Consider the following 27,000-nt stretch of genomic DNA (forward strand, 5'->3'; position numbering starts at 1 on the left):
CAGAACAAAATTTTTTGTTCAAGTCTTTATCGATCCTAGTCTGGAAATTGTGATTGTGGCTTTCCAAACCAATTCCGTGTATTCTCTGCAGTACTCGAGATCAGTGATACTGTTCTTGAAGAAGGAATACATTTTAAAAAATCACATATTTGTGATATTTGTGATTTGTGATATATCAGATTGTGCTGATATAAAGAATTACACATACAAAAGTGAATATATTTCAATGCCCATGCTGATTTTCTATTGCTATTCTGCTACCGGTTTTCCTGTCTTGCAAGATTTCAATCATAGAAAATCTAGAATATCCAAAGAATAGGCAAAAAAGTACATCTCCAGTTTGTTAAAAAGTGGAAGTTTTCTCCATACAAGTACTGCTAATAACTATGGATGTGCCTTCTGCCTAGATAACAGATTACCACATTTCTAAGTCTACCAGGTGGGAGATGTAGATGAAAAAGTCTATGTGGAGAGATTGCCAAAATTGTCCTGGGAAGTCTACAGTGAAGATCTGCAAATGTATGCTGAACCTGACACGCGATAGCTAAGAGAGTCAGCTGGAAAAGAAAATACACCTCAGTTCTGGCTCTCACAAGCAGTCTTTTTTTTTTATCCTCTAACTTCCTCTGATACATTAAAAAGTCAGGGAATTGGAATCTGTATCTATATTCACAGTTCCTAGTTTACACAATCTGGATTTTGTTGCTCCTATTTGGTCCCGATTCTTGAACTTTAAGATGTGCAGTAGTTCACATTTAACAGGGAATTTGGAGGTGCTCAGTGTGCAGAAAAGACCAAAACTGAGCATACATCATTAACTTAGGACGTGGTACAGTGGCCAATCACATAAATTTTAACTTAAATGACTTGAAAACTGCTGCTATTAGTTGTTGCTAGACAACTATTATAGCCAACAGAAAGAGATCTGCAGCCCAGAATTGTACCTATGTACTCTTGGGGCTGAAAAACTCCCATTCATTTAAGAAGACCTTTAAAACAGGATGAAATCTACAATCTAAATCTATCTAGGCTTGTCTTATGCTACTCCATTCTTACTCTACTCACCCCTGTACTTTACAATGTGTTCTTTATCGTAACATCACAGTGTCTTTTGCAAGTGGTTAAAATGTTGTAATTAGCACCTCTTATTGTCTGACTGAGAGAACAACAATATTATTATCATCATCACTATCATTACCCCTGTAAGATTTGCTTCTTATTGCTAGATATTTGCAGTAATGAAGACAGAGTTGAATAATTGCACTTTCTGTTTGGGGTGAAAGAAAGTTTTTAGTTCAGAAGAAAGACAGATTTAAGAACTTGAGACATATGGAAAATACAGCTTGTGCTAAATAACAAAACAAAACAAAACAAAAAGCTCTTCACAAGATGACTATCCCACCATACATGCAGTAGATACGTTGGTTCAGTAATCTAATTAAGAATCAGAATAACTTTTACCCATATTCCCAAGGCTTGCACACACAGTTAAATCATAACAATATTCAAAGCTAAAAATCAATCTAATATTAATGTCCAATATTATGCCAGAGGATTTCTTTACTAATGCATGTGCATTCTAACACAATTATTTACAAAAGCAGATCTATTTTTGCTATTCTAAAACAGAACTATTTACAACACTATTCTAAATTGTTTCTACATACTAAAAATTCCACACCAAAGTGAAAAAAGAATTAAAAAAGAAATAAAGAAAAATCAAAACCATCAAGCACACGCATTACAAAAGCATGAAATGTGTTTTTATTGTCTCATGCTTTCATGTGGTTTTCAAAACCCTGACAAACCTGGCTCAGAATGGTGTTTCTTTTTCGGCAATGGTTTGTCATCAGTTATTGTACCATTCACCTTTTTCTGCTGGTCCTCCCATGTAACTTCTAGCATAAACCAAAAAAAGAATCAGAAATATTATATAACTTACGTTATAAGATAGCTAGTGCCATTTGGGATAACTTGATCTAAACAAAATACCATCAATTACATAGCAAAAACATAAATTAGTTCTTTAGTTTAGAAGCCTGTGCTGAAGAGAATTGGTCAACAACTTAAACACAGAAAAGGATATACTATGCATATCTATGTTAATATCTATGTAATGTATATCAAATATTCTGCTTTTATATTTAACAGCTAGAGTTTTAAAAGTTGATGGGATTGACATAATAATTTCTTTCATTTTAAATAAAACAGCTTATTTTATAGATTCCTAGGATAATTACCTATTTTTCTGAATTTAAAAAGACAAAAATATTTTGGTATGAAAGACTTTATAGAAGTGTAATTCAAAAAACAAGGCAAAACCAAACCAGCAACCATGTATGTTTGTTTTCAAATTGGAAAAGTTCTTTAACAATAAGTTGAGTTGTGTTTAATACTTAAAAATATTTCATCAAAATGTAGGTCAAAATCATTTTTTAAATCTGGGATTTGATTTAAATTCTGTTGGCATTTTATGCAGACAAAGTTACTCGATAAAAACTCTCTTCCTACTTACAGTTCCGATAGTCTGAAACATGCATTTCCAACCTAACTGCATCCAAAAAATGCTACGAATTTAATTATCAATCTTCTGAAGATTAAACCGGGTGCTTAGCATAAAAGCAGAGGTTTGAAGCATTTTGGTATCTCATATCAAAACCAAATCGGGACCAATCAATTTGATAAACATGCTAAGCTCCATTTTTGCTTTAGGCTGCTGTGAATCTGCTTACTCCACAAAACTTGAAGTTCCTCTCTGACCTTAAGTTTAACCTCTTAAACAATATCACAGAAATAGCCATTGATGAAGAAGAATACAACAGGTATAGAATCACAGAATGGCCTGGGCTGAAAAGGATCATAATGATCATCTATTTTCAACCACCCTGCCATGGGCAGCGTCACCATCCACTAGACCAGGCTTCCCTGGTTAAAATAAACATTGACCTAAAGTTCGATTATCTCATTACATTTTTATTTTTTTTTAAATTATTATTTTTTTTTTCCTTTATTAATTGTGGAGAACTGAGAGCTGGCATTCAAAATGTAAGCACATAAAGATGTTATCTGTAGTCATCCTGTAGCCATCCCATCTGTGGCTGTTGTTTTATAACAGGCTGCTGTCCTAAGTGAGGCAGCTTTGGCTTCTGAAATTGATGGGAGTTGTAGGGTTCAAGTAACACATCAATAGAATTTTCAGTATAATGATTTCATGACACCACTGATACACATGCTAAAATAGAAACTGACACCTTTCTAGTACTCCGTGTATTGCTGAACTTCAAAAGGAGGGTTGTTTTTGTAACTGTGGAAATAAAATCTTTTTTTGTTTCTTCCTAACAAAAACGTGATCTTTTCTTTTTCTCTATGAAAATACACATTTATCCATGTTAGTCAGTCACACATAGACATTTCCTTTTTCCTAGGAGAGTTCAGTACAAACATTTCATACGTTACACGGATATTCTAAATTTAAGTTTATGTTTTATATTAAATATTCAATGTTACTATTCCATGTTAAAAACAAGAAAGTAGCATATAATAAGAATTGTTGCCAATATCCATCATTTCTGATTAGGAAAGCACCAGCAATGATACAGCTGTGCTAGAATGATGCTGCAAACTGCAGAACTACAAGATGATGCAGCAAAATACCAAGATGCTACAACAGAAGATTTTCTTAGGCAAATACTAGCTCCTTCCTTCTTTTCTCGCACTATAGACAGTAATAGCCCTTAAATCTATTACCCTTCCTTTTGAATTTTCTCACATTCTTTCTCTTATATTTGGAATTTGTCCTGTATTAAATTCACTCAGCTTTTGCTCTCTGCAGTCTCAAAAATTTCTGTGAAGCAACTTTTATCTGTATTTTTCTACTTATATATTTTGAATTAGATTATAATAGTCTTCCCTTTTTCACTAGAACATAATTTAGTCATCATCTTCTGCAAATGAAGAATTCTCAAGAATTTCTATTTTAAATGTTTTAAGATGAATGCTTAAAAAGGAATTATATTCTCAATAATGTATGGTGATAACTACTGTAAAAATCAGTCAGAAGTGGATTTGGTCAGTACGTATTAAATAAAATAGCACAGCAAAAACCTAGTGGAACCATGTGAGAAATGTCAAAAGCTGAACAACTACATTTGACCCATGTACTTATGACATTTAACTCATGCATTAAGGATATAAGAAGAATTAATTAGACTTATATTTAAATTATACTTTATTATAAGTATATTTTACTCATAGGAAAAGCAAATTCATACTGTATGTTTTGACTTACAAAATAAAGTCCCTAAGACAATATAAGGAGCCATCATTCTCAAGAGCCCACCAAGAAAGAAATGTTCTCATCTTTGACAGATCTCCAATGGGGGAAAGCAAGTGGCTTTGAGACATGACAGAATTGTCCCAGCTGTACTACATTTCATCTGGGAGGAACTGAATCCCACCTTACACTGCTAGCACGCTGTTAACAGCATCAAGGCCAGCTTCATGTGACACAAAGTCAGCAGTGAAGGCGGCCTGCTGCTGCTCCTGCATCAGGGGAACATTCAGATATCTTGGGGCTGAAGTTTCCACAATGCTGTTGTAGCAAGAGCTAGACAATACTGCAGTTTCCAGAGACAAACAGCATCATTCAGTCTTTTCCTGACATGTTTTTAAACAACAACTGGTGCCTCTTTAGGTAATGCCATACCTGCATTCTACACCATGCCAGAGAACACCATTTCTTAGCTACTCCTACTGACACCAGAACAGCTTATCTAAGATTTTTCTCCATGCAAACAGCCAAAACAGCAAATGAATGATGAGATATAAATACTGAGGTATGTTAACAGCATTTCAGATCTGTTGCTCATGAATGGCTATTTAAGTATCACAGTGTGAGTTTAACTAATGCAGCACTGCATTAAAAATTCCTACATAACTTAGTTATTGTTTCCATCTCATGTTCCTTACTGAACTACACATTATGAAAAAAAAGAAAAAGCGGACTTAAAAATATTGCCATGTAATTGTATTTTATATGATCCTTACTAGTGTAAGAACACTCTCAGTGTGCTCTAGCTGCTTCCTTTATTCCATAAACATTTTCTTAAAAAATGACTTCAAGAATACATTAATTATTTGTAATTGAAAATCAATTAACATTTCCAATCATCCAGTAGCATCTCTTCATAATTCTCCAGAAGAAAACAGCACAACGATTTGTTTTCTTAGATGTTTCTGAAATATGGCAGTTTTGCTCCCCCTTCTGGTTATATGAGTAAAACACGTTGGAAATGAATTCAATAGAGCTGGCCTTCTGGCCTGCTAAGAATAAGCATACTCTGAACATCTCCCCATAGTAGCTCTCCTGACTGACCTGTCTGGATAAGCACTGCAGGGTTATGTTGGCAGCAATGCTTTAAGGGGTGCAAAGAGCTTATGGGAGAGATGGAGATAACACAATAACAACACTGATGTTTCTGTAAGACCCTTATGCACAAAGCCTTGGAGATTGGGAACCCAGAACGGCAGGTGAGCATTGCTACCTATTTGTTCTGCTCATATTCCTTTCCCCCAGCACTTTGGCCTGGCCTGCTGAGGATCAATCTCTAGGCCAGGTGGATTTTTGGTCAGACTGAGTATGGTCCTCAAGTTGTTATTAAAGTCTAAATATATTGCCAGTCTAATGATTATTTAACTTAAATAATGCAAATTACAGCTAACAACATAAAAGCAGAGCAAAATGCAAGCTCCTGCTCTGCATTTCCCTTCTATAGGCTTCGTTCAAGTTTGCACTCCCATTCCATGGAATGCCAGTGAGTACTCCATGCACACAAAGATATGTGAACAGGCTACAAATACACCTGACATAATGCAGGTTGTAAGTTTTAACTTGGTCTAGGGATTTGGTTTTATTTTTCAGGCTATTCTGTCCATACATTCCATACTTATATACCTCTAAAACGTGTAATATTAAATTTGAATTCAGGAATGGAAATTCTTCATGCAAATTCTGAAATAAAACAATGATTCATACAAAGCATTATGCAATATCTTGGATTAAAACATGATTACATCTCTGTTACAAACATGTACCTATATTACACTCAACCAATCATAAACTTGAGGGGGAATCTTTTTTCTAATAGGGTTTGTTACTACCAGCAAGTCCCAGTACTCAGTTGAATACATAAGCCTTTGATTTGAGTACTATTTCTTATGCTTTCTGGCCTATTAAGATGCTCATGTTCCTTGGCAGGGAACAGAGTGTACTTGAGGAGCTGTGGAATTTAGTTGCCTTCCTGTGATAAGGGAGAGTTGCCTGAGAAGCCTGAGCTGCCCCCAGGGCCATTCACCAAAAAGTTGGAAGATGCCTCAGCCTCCCCTCCTTTACTCTAGGGCTTTTTCAAGCTGAAGCTCTTGCATTTGGTCCCAGCCATACCTGCTAGCTTTAGTCCTGCTTCATCATTTGGGACCCATTAGGGTCTCTCAGCTGGTTCTGGGCATGTTTCTGGGCCCTGTCCTGCTTTCTTAAATGCAAGCCATTGGACAGATGGAGGTCTGTCTTGTGTCACTCCCGATACCCCACTCCTGGCTCTGGCTGAGCTGCCAGAATCTTAAGGGTGCCTCACTTCTGCTTTGTGTTCCTGGGGGCTTTTTCATTTCATTTTTTCCCAGAGCAAGGAACGCAATTATGTGCTTTACTACAACTAGAGCAATCTCAATCACTTAATACCATACTTAAACCTTACTTCTCTCAAACTAGAATTTAATTAAAATCTAGTATTACACTCCCTAAGTTCTTGAAACACATAACGCATAAATATATATCAGGTATACTCACAGAACACATTAAACACAATTAGCATCATTCTTCATGCAAAATTCAGAAGCTGCCACGGTCTCAGTGAAGTCTAGATCTCACTGGCCAGGGAAATAGAGAGCCCATGAGACTCATGGCTAGTTTGTTTAGTTGATCAGGCACAGGGTAGGAATCTCAAATGATGTTAGACAGAAGAAGATGCAAAAATCAGCCAGCAGGATGACAGTCCCTGTAGCACAATGGCCACATGCTTGTCTTTCAAAAAAACATTTGTATACCGTACTTGTGTACTGCAAGTTCACTTGGGATCAGTTCTTTGTCTGAGGTCCTTTACTCCACCTGGTTTGCATTTCAATCACCTATATTCTTAGAGTGTGCCTAAACTCTGTGCCAAATCTGGAATTCTATCCCTTGAAATTCCCATTCTAGTCCTCCAGGAATATGGACTGCACATGGTGTGTTGGGGCTCCCATACACATGGAAACCACAGTGCATGCAACGGGGACAACATGCTGGCTTGGTCTTGTATCGGTATGCATGCAACATACAGGTAGGCTCCAGACACTTCTAATCTGGAAGATAGAAACTGGAAGCATTCTTGATTTCCATAATATCAGCAAAGCTGTTGCGTAAGTATATAAAATATTCCTTAGAATGAGGGAATCAATAACCCCAAAGGCTTCAAATTCTGCTTCAGAACTACAGCATCTTTTATGTACCTGAAATTAAGGCAGTAAAAGAAAGAAGTACTGGGAGTCTTCTCTTGCAAACACAAATGATCAAAAAGTGTCATGCAAAACACATGAAAAACGCTAAAGAACTGAGGAAAGACTGAAAAGGATTGTGTTCTTTGTAATAAAATACAATACTAGACAATAACCACTCTTTTGGACTAAAAGAGCTCTTGCTAAGGAAGTTCTATAACAAAAGAAACCCATTAGGGAAATTTAAAATAAAATAAAATAAAATAAAATATCTTTAAATACAGGTTCGTAGGATTTAATTTATTGTGCAACGTTTCCATCTCAGGTTTTGATGAAGGAGTAGAAGACAAACTAAGAATGAAAACAGCTTTAGCTTGACTTTATCACTGATTACTAGTTTGTGAAACTAACCAAGTCCAGCTTTTCCAGGGGGTGAATTTGGATGTAAGAAATATAACACAAAAAAACAAAGAACAATCTGGTAGTTAAAATGAACTATGTTTATAGCAGCTGAACAATCAGCAGCAAAAACAATCTCACTTGTTCTAAATAGGCAACCTGATCACATACCCAGGTGGTATTCAACACCAGAGCTAACTTCAAAAAGAGATTTCTGAAGCTTTTGAGTCTAGGAAAGATTTTAAAACCACTGCTGAAAAGAATGTTTTTAAGTGTAAGTAAAATAACATGATGAAATTGAACATACACGAAGTTACTGATTTTGAACTAGTAGAACTATGGAACACACACACATGCAGCAAAAACAAAGCAAGCAAAAAACATCCACAATTCACTAACAACACCATCACAACTTGCCTTTTCTCCCATTAACAGGTGGGGTTTGATGTTTTTCCTCACAATCTTTATAACATTAAAAACAGACAATGATGATTAACAACTGGAACAGATGTCACAATGAGCAATATAACTACAGCACACACAAATATTTTGCAAACTATGTTAGCACAATTCCATGCACTACAATTCCATGCACTACATTTGAATGATTACAAAACACAGTCAACAGTACATACACACACAAGAGAACAGTGCACACTTACAGACAGAATCACAACAAAAGCAAGAATGCACACCACACTATAATGGGGAAAGCCATAAAGGGAAAGCCAGGATCTTCAAGGACACTTTGGATGCATTTGTACAAACTACCATTTAAAAAACTACTCTGCTTACCAGCTGCCCTCTCTTAAAATTATTCTGGCATTCAGATTTCTGAACAAAAAATGAGCCTATCACAGTAATTTCCAATTTTAAGAAGAAAACAGTGATCCATATTTTCTTCTATTAACAAACAAGGGGAGCAGGATCCTGGCTATAGGATTGTAAATGATCTCTGATTCAGGCAGTTGCAGTGTTCATCAGAGATGGGATTTCAGGCACAGGTTTGTTTAGCTGGTAACTTTCCCTACCAGCTAGCACTAGATGAGTTTTTGGCTCAGATTAACACATCTTTGGGGGTTTCTGCAGGAGCACCAAATTCTTTCCACATAACTGTGTTAATAACTGCACTACATTGTCATTCCCTGGGCTGTGCTCCACAGGCTTTGAGGTATGGACCACGCTTTCTAACTTTAGGCAGCTGAATTTAACATCAACCTATCTCAAATATTTACAGTCGCAAAAGCTAATCTGTGCTGCTCTTCCATATCCATCATAGTTGACATAATGTCACTGAAAATTACCAGCAGGGGTAACAAATTATTTCTGAGAAAAAATCTAACTTGAAGAGCAAACTAAGATGTGACCTATTAACAGTGCATGCAACTGAACACTTATGCTTTTATGATTCTCCTGTCAAGAAAAATATGCAGGAGCATAAACTACAATGGTTGAAAAATCTCTGCTTATCTTTGAAATCATAGGAAGTGTGTTTTCTGGAATTTGAATGTAAAGTCATACATTTTAATCACACAGTATTTGAGATCAAGCACCATTTGCACGTTTGATTTGATCATCATCTATCAGCTCTCATCACATTAACTTTCTTTGTCTGATGACTGAAATGATTTCCAAGCAGGATGAGGGACATCATGCAAATTGTTCTAAGAATCTCAATGTAATGCACTTTTTCACTATTTGTTCAGCATCATCACTCCACCTATGTAAACTCGGGAACAAAAAGTATTATGCTACAATAATATTGACTTCCTTGCCTGCCAAAGTATGAATGAAAAGTAGAGGGTACAGTGTCTAAGGGGTGCACACCCAGATCTGGCTAAGGCTGTAACTTGGTAGTAGTGACAGAGTACTTTCAGACGGAGGGATAAAAATGTAGATTAAGAAAGTGATTTTTGTAGGCTGAACTAGTTATTGCTGTCACAAATCAGTAAAAAAAAAAAAAAAAAAACAAACTATACTACACTTAATTTCTGTGTCTTGAGCTTAAAACTGTTGTCTGGATTTTGAGTTTTAAAACAAGCTGGCCAGCAAAGGTTCCCTACATGCTTATGGGAAAATGTTTCTAAAGCAGATAGGCACTTGTGGTCACACAGACCTGCCTCAGCCTCTGATTCCTGTACTCCAATACGTTTGTTTTCTTCATCTCCTGCTGCATTTGTACAAGCAAGGTATGAAAGGGGGAAAAAAGCAAGACAAAAACATGCATGCTTTGTCACAAGCTGATCAAATAAGAGGTAAACATCAAACAAAAGACATCTAGAATAACATACAAACCCTCAGTCTGCAGCACACATTTTCTGAGTGAATTACAGATTAAATAAATGCTTTTCTTATATTTAGTATCATCTCTAACTACTCCAGTGAGTTTCTTATGTAAGTAATGATGGCAGCCACTTTTTTAATAAATTACTGAAGCACTGAAAAGTAGACAGTAAATAACAAAGCAGAGAAAGCAGACATACTGATACATCAGTGGTTCACAAGCATCTGCTTCTTGGCTTTGCTTTAGTTTCTCTAGACCAAGCCTACATTCTCAAAGAACATATTTAAAACTGTGTACAAATCCTAAGCAAGTGGGCATACTCACTTCCTCAATGTGTGCAGGAGAAATAATGCAAACATTTTTCCAGGTTGGAAAAACAACACCTCAACTTTCCAGGTAATTGACTTTGCACGTGGATTTCACAGAAATCCACAAGACAAGCACTTCTCCATCAGTACTTACAGGCAGAGAAAAAACACTGCCTAGAGCATATCTAAATCTTAGAGAATATTAAAATAGCTGGAAACAACAGTGAAGGTATGTATATGACTAAAGAAACAAACACCGATCCATTCATTTTATCCCACTTGCAGAGAAACTTCTGTGACAAAACTCACCTAACGTCAGTTAACAGCAGAAATAACACAACATTGAGCTACATAAATTGTGCACCATAATCCTGCTTTCTCTTAAATGTCAGTTATTAGGCGTGTTCTGATGTGATGTAATATACTATAGCTCTTCAATGTCCAGATTATGATTCTTACTGACTTTTTGTACTCTTCTTACAGATTCAATACAGTTATCCCATTACTTGTATGTGTAACTATATAAGTCATTGAATTATTCTACTTCAAGATTAGCTTGCATACAATCGCTATTTTATAACTGCTCATTCTAACAGGTTATTCCTAATAGGGAAGAAGATTTAGGATGCCAAGATAGTGGAAACTGATTTCTACCCAGATATCTGTTCTGCAATTCTGTGTTAAAAGCATGGCATTTAAATTCTAATTGAAATTTTGTGCATGTTGTAAAATATTCAGTAGACACACCATGTCTACAAACTTCTCTTACAGAAAAAATGTCGCATATAAATGCTGTGCCAAGGACTTTTCACAATTTATTTTGCCATGAGAACTGAACTAAAATGGTTTTGGCACTTTTGTACCCCAACATATAAATAAAGCATGGCTGTCATGAATGCAGCTGTATGACTGTTTGCCCTTCTTTTTTTTTTATGCCCTTGCTAGACTCAAACCTAGAAGTTAATACCTCCAAATGGTATGAATACAGAAGTGTTTAATTCCTTCTTTTGGCAATCTAAAGCAAATCGTGGACCATTACTTCCCTTGAAAGACAGCAACCTTTCAAGTAATCAAAGCCTTGTGCTACAGGTAGCATTTCCTCAATTTTTTTTACTGGAAACTGTACTAACACAAATAAAATATTTTAATGGTCCTCACAGCAATTAGGGGTTGAAATCTGCTACTTCCCCAGAAAGTGAACTAAGCATCCACAAATAAAACACAAAGGTATATGTATATTTTTTGCAAATTCCCAGGATAATTCAAAAGCTTGAGGTAGCTTCATGCAAGGCATCTACTCTTCTTTGCTGTCAAGGACACATAATGCAAGACTTACACTGTGCAAGAACTAGGATTGCACAGCCAGTAGCACAGAAATACATGCACAAAAAGGGAGTAAATGCAAAGATATTTCTGCAGTTTTTATACTGCAGTTTGACTCAGTCATGACGTTCTTAACCTATTTGAAGTTAGTCCAGATTTCTGTCCTACATGATATATATGTGATCAATCATGTCCTACAAAGCAAACTACCAGTATGCCATGTATTTTTAAAAGGCTGTGAAGACAGCTGACAGAACATAATAGAACTATGACCAATGTGAATACAGGTTCCAGGTTCTTTGTAATTGCCTCATAAATAGGCTTTTTCTACATTCCATCAAGCTATGATAGATTGCTGAAAAACACAAAGTAAAATTCCTTCTCATTTTGCAAAATTATGTCTCAGTTCAGAGGAAACAATGGTCTGATTGAGAGAAAATAGTAAACAGTAGTTCTGTTTTCTTAACTATCACTCTGTCTCAGCAACTCACATACCATACAACAGTGTAATTGTGAGTACAGCTATTTTCTTTTCAAAAACGTGAAAATGTAGGAGTTATGGCTGTCTGTTATCTCTGATTAAAGTTAATCATCTACTGCTGTTAATTCCATTTGCAGGTAATTTTGTTCTGGAATAAGACCACCCATATATGAAATTAGGAGAGGCAGCTAATAAGTATTAATGCCAGTTTTAATGGTCTCTGAAATAACTTACCCAAGACACTAGATTATTATGAGATCACGTAATTATAGTCTGAACCACAGAGCATAAATACAAGGGCAAATTTGGTCTGAGCTCTACTATTTGCTGAATTTCTCAGCACTTCACATTTAGACTTTCAAGTTTTATTACACAATTTTCTAGTTTTTTAACCTGAGTGAATGAAGTTGTGGGTTATTTGTTTGTTTTTTATTAGAGATAAAGAAAGAAAAGGTTATATTTATTCTTAAAAATGAAAAGGAAATATCTCCAATACTTTCTCTTTGGCTTGTAATTAACAGCAAATCTAAAGGGGCAATACAGAATACTTTTAAGATCTCTTTATGTCGACCTATTTCAATTAGCAGCAAGCAGTTCATTCTTCAATAAATATTAGGAAGAAGAAATATATGGCCACAAATGAGAGAAAAAAAAATCTTGATAACACTTAGAAGTTATAAATATTTCAGTATTCACTTATTGTCTGTCATACAAATAATAAAGAACATTTAAGAAGTTTATAACCATTTCAATGATAAAATAGGGTTTAATTTAATACTATTATTCCTCTACAAATGCTGATTATCAACAAGACATCTCTAGCATAACTTAAAAATATCATAAGTACAGCTATCAAAACAATCTGCCGCCAACCTGCTCAGGCTTTCTGGGACCCCATCCAACCTGGCCTTGAACACACCAGGGATGGGGCATCTACAGCTCATTTGGGAAGCCTATGCCAGTGCCCCACTGCCCACTGAGTAAATAATTTCTTCCTTTAACCTAAATCTATCTGTGTCCAGCAGTATCATGCATGAAAAGCCTCTCTCCATCTCTTTTGTAGCTCCCTTTATTAAACTAAAGGCCATCAAGAGGTCTCCTTAGAGCCTTCTCTTCTCCAAATGGGACAAACACAGCTCCCTCAGCCTTTCCCCATTGAAGAGGTGCTCCAGCCCTCTGACTTGTGTTTCAGAGGCATCCAGTGACTCTTTGAACAGGTTGATCTGACACTTGAATGTGTGGCAGCTGCACTGATTAAGAAATTAGTCATTATTTCATGATGACAAAAGAATGTAAATGGAATATAGCTAATCATATCTGCATGTTCTGCTAATGAAGGGAACTGAGAAGAAGGCACGGATGTTAACGTTCTACTGTTAGGAATGGACGTTCATAGCTGCCTGGATAGATTTCTTAAAATAAACTTCTCTAGCTCTTATGGAGTTTTGAAATAAGGTATTTTGGGAAAATTTAAATATCCTGGAGCAAAGATCTGCAACCGTAAGCAGTTCACTGAACTAAATCTCAAAAGATATTTCATTAAATCCTGATCCTAATCTGCAAAGCAAGTACTCAGAGTTTTCTTCCTGCAGCTTCCTTCCCTTCCTGTTCAAGTCACGTAGCTGTAAGCAAGGCTCTCATACAGAACACTGCACTATAACAAGAAATCTGAACTACAGATACCTTCCTCACTTCTACCCGAGTCCCAGCAATTTCACTATATTTTAAGAAGTGTCACGCAATCATAGCAATGTAACAGATTATTCAAATTTTTACAAATTAAATGGAGATAATGTATGACCTACAGAAGCATTTCCTGTTCCTTTACAAAAATCAAATGGCTTCTAACAATTGTTTGTCTAGAACATACATTTAATTAACTCCTTTCATCAGTATAATTTTAACTTAATTTTGTCAACAGTAACATCCTTCATTTCAAAACACAGAAAGATTAACCTTCCCAGCACGCTTCCATGCAATATAAAAAGCTCCCTCATTTACATTAATTATATGCTTCTGTAAGAACAGAAAGGGCTACTTCTCTGAAACAGTGACGTTTCTCTAGTACAACATTCCTTATTAAGACAACTCTTCTGATTATCAGCTGATTATATAATAATACATACCGGTCTACCTAAATGTCCGTAAGATTTTGAGATTTACTCACAGATTTATTTGTTAAATATAACATAAACTCCTTTACAAGTCAGTATTTTTAAGTCTACCAAAGTTCAGCATTGTTTTTTGTTGTTTTTTTTTTCTTGCACTTCAATTGCTTAAAATAACCTTTCATAAAATGCGATTCTCCAACAGTCAAAAACTATTATTAATCCTAATTATATTCTGTCATTGCTAAAAGTTAGGTAATCTTCTGTTCCTGTAGAGGCTTATTCTTTTTATAGAAAAAGACTAGTTCCCTTAAAGAAAATGTAAAATCCTAAAGATAGAAAGAAAAGGCCTCAGAATAAAACTACATTCTAATTGGAATAGGATCTCTTAATTCATTATAGGAAATTACACAGAATACTGCCTGAAATCTGGATAACTATGGACTCTGTTTTTAACCACACCTTTATATATGTAAAATAAAGTATGCAATGCGTCTAGATACTGTGGCTTGAGTCTCTTGTGACACTGACTGCATTTTAAAACTCTACTAACTGTGGATTTCAAAATTTTCCATTGCCCACATTTTCCAAAAAGACCACTTTAGACAGAGGTATGGGAAAGTATTACTCAGCCTTTGAGTAAACACAGAGTTTCTCAAGTCCCATCAATACTTACCAGAGAAAATAATTCTACCAGTCCTATAAAAAATGATTATTTCATTGTATTTATTGTATTTCTCACTATAAAACCTATGTTGTAAATAAGATTGCTACTCTCTCTAATCAAACACAGTGAAAATATACAATACTTCACAGTAGCTGCCCCGGAGAACTCACAGTCTAAGTAAATATGCTAAGCAGAGAGCAGGGTAAGTGGTATAACATGACTGCGTGTATAGCAATGACTGTAAATATCAGGTGATTAGATGCGATTATTTCCTGGCACATCTAACTGCATTTCATATCAGCATTTCACAACACATAAGAATACGGAGAAATGAATATACTAGTGTGATGATCTGAGAAAACAGAATTTCTTGTCATGAAGTTTTGCTTCCAAAATGGAAATAAGCACCATAAGCATTGTAAATACTAAATTAAAAAGTCTGATGAGACAAATACAGTTATACTACATGTAAGACCCTCAGTTGTATAGCAAAGGACTGCAATTGATATCTTAGGTCTGGTTAAGCAAATTAAATGGTTTCAATTAAAAAAAATAATAATACAAGGGGATGTAATTTTAAGAGGAAGTATTATCAGGTTTTTTTTGAAAGACTAACTTGATTCAATTAATTTTTACTTCTATATTCTTAAAAAAATCTACTAATTCAGCAACTGCAAAAATTACATTTGCAATAAAAACGTGGTTTTGATTCAGTGCACGGTTGACATTAAACATGTCAAATATCTTCATGTGCTTAGATGTCAGTATCTGCATGAAGTACTCATTCTGAGAAGATGCAAATATGTAGATTAACTAGCTTCAACATAACTTGAAATATTTTTGTTTGTTCAGTGTAAATCCTTTGTTGTAAAAATGAGTATATTTCTGGGTACTTTTTAATGATTATTGCGTTCAGATAATCTCACTTATTCTTTTGTTCATGTAGAATCCTGTAAAATCTATGAGTCATAGGTCTGAATATAAAAAAGACTGAACAATTATCACAATGTTTCTGACTATGTTTATGCAATAAAGTAACATCAATTGCAGTTGGGTTTATTTTTCCCCGATGGAACCTCTCAAAAAGGCTTTCAGGTGAAAAACAAACCCTCCTTTATGTACAGACCTTCATAAGGTTCTATCTCCTTGTCTCCATTGTCTAGGGAAAGTAACAAAAACAAAACAAAAAAGAAACAAAAAAAGGGAACCAAAGCACAGGGGTTAAAAACAAGGTAAATTTTATAAAAGATACAATATACAAGTTTAGAAGGATTAGGGAAAAGAAAAAAAAAAGAAAAAAGGAGTGCATATGACCATTTAAACTGATTTTGCACAACACATTCAGTAATCAAAAGTGGAAAGGTGAAAATGTATTTGCTATCAAAACTGTGTCTATAGTCCTTTTTCTAAACATTTTGGAAGATGCCTCCATTGACCAATGCTTTTACGAAACATTAAAGATCAGCACAACAACAGTATCTGTAAAGCATGAATTATGAAATATCTTGCTGGCCTTTCCTATTTTAAAATTATTACCTCTTTTCTTGCTCTTCCTGTTTCAAGGTGCAGAGGTTTTATATTAGTCCTCTGTAACATACACCATGTGAGCCCACAAGTGTTCAGCTATGCTACTAACTCCCAAAAAGAAGTTTTATCACTAAACAACATAGAAAATATCATTTCCTGAACCTGTTGAAGTCAATGACAAGACATCTCTTGAGTTCAAAAGGAATAGGATTACGCTAATAGTTCATCTTGGTTCATACTGTTGATCACTACTGCAATGCTGATGATCCAATTCAATCAAGAGTACAGTAGATGTTAAAATATAATAAAATAGAACACAAAATACAATATTATCAAATCCTAGTTCTGTGCACAAAAACTCAAGAGTTATAATTCCCAAAAGAAAAATTAGAAACATACTTGACCTCTGTGAGCATTTTGCAGTGTCATTAAGGAGAAAACCACACACTTACTTCTCTCCAACGTCCCCTTTGGTGGGAGCTGTGGTAACTGCCTGCCCCTTCTTCCTACTACTGGAGTACTCGATGGACTTGTCTGAACAGATCCAGTTCGAGGATGTGACCTATGAGACACATAGCAAAACAAACCGTAGCAATTAAATGGCACATTCATCCTTAAATAGCTTCAAGAACTGATAAAAGTACTAATAAAGTTTTGGCTCACTTGGGACCCTTGCATTCTCATAGTGAAACTATCAATTCTTAAAAAACAACAACAACAAAAACATCTCTTGAGAAAAAAAAAGAGAGAGAGAAAGAGAGAAAAAGAGAGAAAGAGAGAAAGAAAGAGAGAGAGAGAAAGAAAGAAAGAAAGAAAGAAAGAAAGAAAGAAAGAAAGAAAGAAAGAAAGAAAGAAAGAAAGAAAGAAAGAAAGAAAGAAAGAAAGAAAGAAAGAAAAAGAAAACCAAAGCACATCAGCTAGACTAAGGCTAAGCACCCATAAGATGATTGTTTGCACAGTCAAGCCAGAAAATGTACTGTATGTACATTCATGCACATACGGACATAATACATGCATGCACATACAATTTTTACAGGCCAAATTCAACTATATTTATTCAATTTTTATTTGGTTAAATTCCCATTGAGTGGCAAAGATATTATAGGGATTTAAATTAATGAAGTAATAAACTGAGGAAAGATGCTGGGATTTGACCAACTGTCACTGGGAATTTGATGGTACTATCTTTCACTTTCAGAAAGCAAAAGAATGTATTCTGTAGTTCCAAAATAAGGAGAAGCGTGCTGAATATCTGCAAGACCAAAATGTATTTGACTTTCTACTGCATTATGTTTAAGCTCAGAGTAATGTATAGACATCTGCAAAGTGTCAGTCGGTAAAGATAAAGTGTTTAACAGGAACAATACAGACTATGGCACAGTAAAATGTAGTCAGAGGAAATGGTGGTTAAAATGGCAATAAAAACACAAAGTTAGTACAGTCCAAATGAAGAAACACTTTTGTTTAAAAAAGGAAGTTTCATTTGATGTTATGATGGTTCTTCCATAACTGATGTCTGATGAACACAAACAATTTCTCATTCTGTAAGATAAGAACATGGTAGTTATGAGGTGCTTCATGTGGGAAACTATCTAGGAATCCTAGTCAATGAGAAATCACAAACAAATGCAGTTAAATACTGTTAGTAGACAATTTAAAATGGCAGACACACCATTATATCCGCAATAGAATATAAATAGTGTGTTGACACTGACAAGGTTAGTATCTACTGCTACTAGTGATCAGCTAAGGATGAGAGGCGATACCAATTAGCTACTGGGAAAATAAAATGGTGAGCTGGTGGGGCAGAAGGGGATTAGTCTGATTGATTTGTCTGTTTCACCTCGGTAAGGCAGGTGAAGGAGGGGCAGATCTTCCAGTCATTAATGAAGGCATCGACCTGATGAGGTTTGAGTCAGGACGCTCTGTGGATCGGGAGCGGGAGTTGGTCCGCTCTAGCATAGGACGTTGCTCTGTTGATCTGGATCTTTGATATGGCTGTCTATCTGCTGCTTCACAATTCCTGTAATGTTAGTCAAAAAGCAGCTCGGTTGACTTTTCTATTAGTTGTAAAATATGCTGCATGATACTGGTTTGGAGAAAGTCATTTTGTTATGTACATTTTCTTTGGTAAATTTCTGAGTTCGCTACATGATTACATACAGTTTTTTTAAACATGTATGCTTTGGTTTGCTCCGAACTCTTGATAAATGGGCTGAAATGTTTCCAGTGTCTCAGTAATGACTACCTATGCAATAGTCTGTTTCCTGACAAATTCTTAGTAAAAAAATATTGTTTGTTTGTAATTAATTCATCATCATTGGAGGAAGAGAATATATGACACAATTAAGTCTCCCTGAAGCTTAACTGTGCATTTTGATCGAGCATTTTAACTCGCATCACTATATTTTTTTCAGACTGCATTATCTTCAGACATGGTGCTCTTTAACCACTGTTTGTGGGAAAGTCCACAGCAAATTCAGGCACGTTCCAGATGTTATAATTACTGTGTAGCACTGTTAAATGCTACTAAACTCAAAATGCCTGCCAAAATACTCTCTAAGCTATAATGACAGATCCATATGCAGTACACAGACTACAGTCAGAAGAAGATCTACAATGCCATTAGTACTGGCAGATGTTCTTTGTAGTAGACAAATATTGGTTTACAATAGGAAAAATATAAAGTCTAACCTTCAACCTAAAGAACAATGACAAAACAGCAATTAAAACAGTCAGCATTGAAGACACAACAAAGAGAAAGCACACTGATCAGAAAATAAATTTCTGGATGAACTAGTTTAGTCTCCTACTATCATAGCCGATTAATCATATAATTTCTTTCAGAAATTAAACAAATCTCACCTTTCTTGACAATGTAACTGTTCTGTTTGCAAGGAGTAATAATGGCTAGCAATGTGCTAAAACAGATAAAATCACAGTAATTTTAAAAGTAAAAAAATACACCCTCCTGAAGCTGCTCATTAATTTCATACTCCTTCTATGAAAGAACCTGAATGGCAACAGAATAAACATCATGAATATATATAACTTTCTGATCTTTCTCTTGAACCGTGTTGTACATTTCACAATGCAGTCAGAGTGACTGGGTGTGCAACAAAAAGCCAAACTTTATTTAGTATCAGAAAAGAAAGAGACATACTACAGCCTCACTATGAGGAGTCTTAGGTCATTAACAGCACTTTTTTTTCTACAGCACCATATTGAGTCAGAATATAATTTTCTCTATGATGGCAAACTTTGTTGAATGGGTGGATGCTTATTAAAATGAATGTCTCTTCATTCCTTCCATAAGGTAATAATCAGATTCTTTAAGGATAACAAGAAATGGCCACAGACAAGTTCAGAATAATACCATTCACCATGAAACTATGTCTACAAGCAAACACACCACAACAAGAAACATAAGCTGAGGCACTAAAATATCAGAAGAAAAATAAAATAAGCCTAGCACAAAACCACAATAAAATTACCTCACTTCTTCTATCAGTTCTGTTTCTGAATGGGAAGCTTCATCAGCAAAAACATCCACTGTCTCACTTCTTTTACATTGTGGGCAGACAAAGAAACAAAACCTTAGCTTTGATTTGAATGTTGCTTAGTTTGGGTAACTAGTTTTCAGTGCTATAGAAGGTGCACGGTTTGACTAAGGGAATGTGAAATGATTCCTTAACAGCCATGATCCAGACAACTCACCCCTATCATTTGTAACCACACGTGTAAGATTAGTAAGCCCACACAGACTTCCTTTCTTCTTCTGGTCTCCTACCAAAAGTGGGTATTGTTCCATCTCCAATTTCTCCTTCCCAACAGCAGGACATACAGAGGAACAGGAGCAGCAACCATGATTCACTTAAACACTTCATGAGAAGTTAAGCCTCTTTTATGTCTCACTCCTAAAGCCTCATTCTATTTAGCTGTTAAATAAGAAGTGGCTTTTAGGATGATAGAGATCTAACTCACTGCCTCAGTTAGAAGATAGGAAAACTTTTTTTACCATTAAGACCAACATTAATGGCTTAGAGGGTATTTTTCTGTTATTTCTGTACTCTCTGAAGACTATCATGAAAGCCACTATATCTAAAGGTCTCATTTTGCATATTAAATAGTTAATCTAAATATTCCATTTACTGCAATCTGCACCTGGCATTTACTTCAGGAGGAAAAACAACTGAGAGTTCCAGTAAGTGAAGGAGAGCACAGATTTTGGCAGTAACCTTTTGCTTTTAGATCAACCCTTGGTGCCACTGTTGCTTCTGTAGATCAGAGGATCTGAAATTGAACCTTGAGATTCATTTATTACCTCAAGTTACAGGTTTAGATGCTGCAAATACCCACAGTGTAGCAGATGAAATGGTATACAAGCTCGACGACAGCCTTCTGTTTGAAACCATCCCTGTGTGGCTTTTAATCATCCATATACCGAAAAGAATTAAAAAGACACATTCGTGTCTAGAGTGAAATGGGCATGTTCTTTGTTTTAACGTTCTGGTATTTTTTTGTCCTTTCCACAGTAGAAATGTACAGTAATATCCAGGTCTTCAGAGAAGAAATGTCCCCTTTACAGAAATAATCTCACTCCAATAATCTGCTTGAGCAGCAAAGCTCCCTAACACAATATACAACTATACATTAACATCACAATCTGGCTACAGGAACAGAGGGGGGAGTTTGAATTAAAAACAGACATTAATGACTTTTCAGACTTCATTCTTCAGTGCTTATGTTCCCAAGTTATTTAGATGATTCTTTCTTTTAGTATGACTTCAAGTCATAAAATATGAACCACTGATTTTTAAAGAGGAAAAAATAATAGTCAAGGTATTTGACAGCCATATAATATTTTAAAGTACACAACAGCTGTTCATCTCTGCCAACAGACTTGTCATTATAAAAAATAAAGTTAATGAAAGGTCAAATAATGACTTTCCTCCTCACAGTATTGCCTAAGACAACATCCTTCTTCCTTCTAAGAAAAACAAGTTTTGTATGTGGGCCATTCCTCTGTCAAAATCTGTGAGACTTGTGAGCATAACACTTACACCAAGGAAACAGGAGAGCAATGTCTACATCTTAAACAAGCAGATCTATCACACTGAAACTGTTTGAACACACTTGCAGGAAAGCTCTGCAACCAATAAAAATTTAATAACTCATCCAAATTAGAATTAGAATCCCATCATATCTAGGTAGCACTGTATATTCTAGTAACTATAATATCTAATAAGATGTGCTACAACATTTTTTGTTAACTACTGCTTTATCTGCATTGTTCTACACTCATATTCCAGGAATTTCAATAGATAATTCTATCCCAATGCAGAAAGTAACCATTTCTGATTTTTAATTTTTCAGATTTGTTACTTTTCTTAACAAATAAAAAGGGAAATTTTACAAAAAATCAGTGCATTAATTGGTCCAAATTCATGTATGGAGAAAGTCGTATAAAAGATAAACATTTTTCCACAGTAAGCCACTGTAAGATCTTAAAACACAAATGAAAATTTTTTCCTCAAAATAAGTGAAAGGAGTTTGTTTGAAATCCCATGTTTAATATTGCTTTACTGTGTTCAGGACTGAAAAAGTAGACAATGAGATGATACCAATCAAAATGTAAAAAGTACTTGTTTTTTCTTGTAACGAAAAACTGAAGAAGTAAAAATAGAATTGCTGTAGAATTACTATACACTACAATTCAGCTCCTAGAACAGCTTTTCTTTTTATCTAGAAGCACAGAACACAGAACAAAAAATAAAATAAAATACAACAATACATTTTCTAATGATCCTAACTTCAAACTTCAGTTAATATTCAATGGTAATACCTGTCAGTGTCTGTGGATGGTTGCTGGATTTCAATCCTTGGACATGTTATTCTTCTACTATCTATAGAAACTTTGCTGTTTAGTCACAGACACAAGATCCTCTGTTAGCATAACATAAATAAACACATCTACAAACAACTGAGAATTCCAGTACCAAGCAAACTTAAATTTTTGAGTCATAAGTACTGTCATGGAAAATGGGACATCACTGCAAAAATACTGAGATGAATTGAGACTGGACAGCCTCGCCAAATCACTTGTTCATACCCTTTTAGGAACTTAATATAAAACTGTGTGCTATGCTATTTAAAAGCAAGAAACATCATGCTTTTAAATACCCTTGCAGAATAAAAGCAAGAATTAAAGCAGTGTATTTTTGCTGCAGTAGTATTCAAATATGTTTTATGCTTATATATATATACATATATGTACATACATACACACAAATATACACATACAAATACACACGTGACACTATGATGTGTACAGTAACTACAGGTATATCTACATGACAGTCACAGGAATGACTACAATGCAGCACGCCATTATCTGAACTACTTTTCTACTAGTTAACGCAGCTATTCAGGCAAGCAGAGAACTGCTGCAGTGTCAGGCACACTGTGCTCTTCACTGCTGTGTGCATACAGCTACAGCTACAGAAACAACTTCTTACATTTTGCTGAGATATCTGTTTATGGCACTGCAGTCATTTAGTGATTTTGTCACAAACATACCTAATCATACTAACACACAAGAGCAAGACACAAACACTAAAATGCTTAAAGAAACCACACAGAGCTATATCTATATAGGTTTACTCTTCATCAACACTTTCCTCATCAATAGATTTTTAAACATACTAAGACATAATTTCTCAAAAACAGAACCTTCCATGTTGGTATTTCTTTACAGATTGGTGGATGAAAGATTGCGAGTGGTGTATAGGCTGCCTTATGTCTTACTGATTTATTCAGTTCATTTGGTTATATTTCTCATGTTAATTTCTTATTTTTATATTATGTCAGAATTATGGAATGAATAGAGCAGTTCTTTCAATACTAATTAAAAATTCAGACAGATTCAAGTAAATTCATAATACATTAAATATTTGGTTTTACATGACTGTTTCTGGCACTCAGAAAATACTTTTATTCTGTATTGTCAGGTGCTTTTAACAGTGTTTTTAACAGCTGTTAGTATCTTTAACATAGATCCTCAGTTGACACAAATTGAAGAATCACATTGCAGAAACAGGTAACTCCCATAATGTATCTATCTTATCTCCATAAGAAGATTCACTGAAATATGATTATGATAATATAGTGAACAATCAAAAGTTGGGAACTCAAATTTCTCTGAGAGAGCTGAAATTCCCTTCCTTCCCATTGTCCATCTAGATCAATTCTATAATAGAATATTATTGATGCAACTTTCCCCAATATATTAACCTAAATTTTAATAACTGTATTAGAAATATTCCAAAATTTAGGTAAGCTTTTTAACTTGCTGACATATTTTTCCCCATTTTGGAATAAAAATAATTCAGTCACTCAACTTGAATGTGCAATAATAACAGATGAACACAAATGGAAATACTCTTAGGTTCTGATGAACACCTATTTCCTGGCAGAAGAGGAAGTGATATGTAAGACAATGCATAGAAAAGTTTTGCAGTAAAGCTGGAATGTTCAAAGGAGAGCTTAGACTGCAGACTAAGTGAGTTAAATGCATGCTTAAAATCAAGCATGTGTCTTAATATGACCTTCTGCTTTGCAGGACTAAATGTAGAATCTCTAAAGCACTTGTCCTTGATGATTGGTTTTACTTCTCATCTCTTCAATTTACCTAGATTTGTACCTGACACACTCAGGCCACCACAAAGAGTAGGCTTTTTGCTTTTTTTACAGTAACATTTTAGACCAGAAGCGTGGCAAACATTTAATAAGGATCTCAAATAAGGCTTAATAATATAGATACATGTTTATCTATATGCTTAACTTCTGTCAATAGTCCCTAACTCTGACCTCCCTGTAGACAAAAAGCATTTTGTCACTTGATAAAGCCAAAATTTCCATCAGAGAAATCAAAGAGAAGCAGTTATGTAAGTTTTCACTATGTTTAAAGCTCTGAAATCATGTATGAGCAAAATAACATTCTGCTACCACAAAAAGTCTTGCATATATCTGCAAATGTGAATAGAATTTGATCCATTTCAGTAGTCCTTATTCTACTAAATATGTGCTATGTGCCTTATATGTGCATTTATAGTGTAAACCATATTAATTCACAACAATCCTTCTTATAATTTTTTTCCTTTTCCCACAGCATTTTGTAGCTAAATTTAAATTGAGATAGAGAGCACAAAAAATAATTCCTTTTTTAACTTTCAGATCTGATTTTAATTTGATACTTAGCTATGTTAGCATGCTTTCTGTACTAGATCAAGGGCCAGTATACTAAAATTATTTAACATTGCTAGCACAAGCAAGCACAAAAGTGTTGCAGTTTTCAGGTGGCTTGTCCCCTTTCCCATGAAGGACTACAACACAAGGCCCTTGCCATAAGCTCAAATAGACTATATGTTGAAGAAACTCAAAAATGAAAAGCCAGCAAATATGGCAACTATGGTTCAACGATGTAGTAAAGAAATATGGTCCCGCGTTAGTCTCTGTGGCTGCACTAATATATAGCCAAAAGATGATTGCAAATCCATCTAAAGAGAAGAGAAATTTGCACTGAAAGTGCTGTTTTTACCCCAACTTGTAAGTTGCAAGTCAAAAAAGTCACATTATCCTTTACTCTCTGAATTCCCTGAACAGAATTATTGCATTAACAACATAGAACCATAGAATCACTCAGGTTGGAAAAGACTTTAAAGATCATCAAGTCCAACTGCGACCCAACCACATCTATTAGACAAATATGAATCACGCTTTTGTTAAAATAATCTTAGGAGTACTAGTTAACTACAAGCAATCCCTTGGATATATGCTCTATTTTCAGTATTCAGTATCATCTTATATGGCTTATTTTATGCAACTGAGTATAGCCTAACAGCTTTCCAATGATCTGCTTCAGGTACCGACCTGCAATTATATTGACTTGTATCATCACAAAAGAATAAAAAGTAATGCAATATTAAAAGCGGGTTTAATATTAAATTTACTACAAAAAGTAACCCAAGGCATAGAATTAGTTACATATCCATGCACAATTTACATCTTATTATTTGTATATACAAAACTGCAGCTTTTGAGATACCAGTATAAATTATTATGTTGTGTAATTACACAACAGATGATTTTGAGTTTTGTAGCTCCAATTAGATTTCCTTCAGGAAAACTTCCCCACAAATCAGTGGGAGTTCCACTTAAGAACTTTCCGATTTATCAGAAACTTGGATCGAAATCATACATTTATTTTAGTCAGCTAAAATATATCCCTGGCATAGTATAACTTATGGGATATAGAAAGGCAGAAAGAAGCAAGCTCTGCACACTCGACAAAGGCAATTGGTAGAAATAAAGATGAAGAAAAATGTTTTAAGAGTAAAAAGAAAACGAGGATAAAATCAAAGCATAAGTTTCTGTGAGCAAGATGTGCAATCCTTTGATCAGGAGACAAGTACAGCTGGGAAGAACTGAAGGGCTTAATGTGCATAGAGCTTTACTTGGGTTATACATCAATCACATCGGGAGACAGGTTAGACAGTTAGATCTGGGACTGCTTCTAAAGCTAAAAGGTATTAGGCCTCAAAGGCACATATCCCAGCAGTACAAATGTAGGCAGGTATTATCACTCAAATAGCCCATTTTCATTAAAGCAGTCCTTAACAGTGAGAACATATTTTAAAAATAGTTCAAACATAATTAATGTTCTCTTTCTATTTGTTACTGAATAAAACAGCTTAATCTTGGAAAAAAAAAAGACTAGCACATAAATGTGCCTGGATTCTGAGTCAAGAAAGAAAGAGATAATGAAAAATGTACTTATTGGGAATAAATTTGGAACAATAATCAAGTAAGTCTTATAATAAAGATCAGAACATGTACATTTTAGCTACATCTGTAATACTACACTCTTTACTTACCCATAATTTTCAGCTGAACCATTGACTATATGATCTGCCCATGAACTTGCACCATTGTACCACCTTTACAATGCAGTTAAAATAAAAAAGTGTTATAAAGAAACACAGGTATTATTATATTAGCACTCTAGCTTATCTGATATGTTCACTTCTAAGTAAAATGTGAAGCTTTCCAGACATCTCCTTAGTATTCTATATTATCTCTGAAGTATGAAGTTTTCATTAAACAAACAAACAAACAAACAAACAAACAAAACATAATAATTTACTTATTCATGAAGAATTTTTAATATATTCCACCTTTAGTTTTTTTGGCAGGTTAGACATGAATTTCTGCTTCATGAAATCAAAGTCTTTTTTACACACAAGTCTTCAATTTTTCAATGGCTCCAATGTATTTAAAATGATTAAGAAGTAATTGTGGAGATTTTTGATAAAGCATTC

At 34.9% G+C, this 27,000-nt stretch overlaps 1 protein-coding gene across 48 annotated transcripts in view; it reads right to left on the reverse strand.

Annotated features, from left to right (window-relative positions):
- Window positions 1-27,000, reverse strand: part of RIMS2 (regulating synaptic membrane exocytosis 2) — a 425,424-nt gene that overhangs the window by 106,175 nt on the left and 292,249 nt on the right. For 29 of the 48 annotated variants that reach the window (XM_072327906.1, XM_072327908.1, XM_072327929.1 and 26 more), the window contains 2 exons: window positions 18,465-18,644; window positions 17,074-17,183 (listed from right to left, as the gene is read on the reverse strand). In XM_072327906.1, the coding sequence (XP_072184007.1) occupies window positions 17,074-17,183; window positions 18,465-18,644 (290 nt within the window). Of the gene's footprint in view, window positions 1-1,808; window positions 1,899-16,220; window positions 16,254-17,073; window positions 17,184-18,464; window positions 18,645-27,000 lie in introns of all 48 variants that reach the window. The other 19 variants (XM_072327921.1, XM_072327907.1, XM_072327904.1 and 16 more) reach the window with 4 other exon arrangements.

The sequence above is a fragment of the Excalfactoria chinensis genome, chromosome 2, assembly GCF_039878825.1.
Source record: "Excalfactoria chinensis isolate bCotChi1 chromosome 2, bCotChi1.hap2, whole genome shotgun sequence".
Classification (NCBI taxonomy): domain Eukaryota; kingdom Metazoa; phylum Chordata; class Aves; order Galliformes; family Phasianidae; genus Excalfactoria; species Excalfactoria chinensis.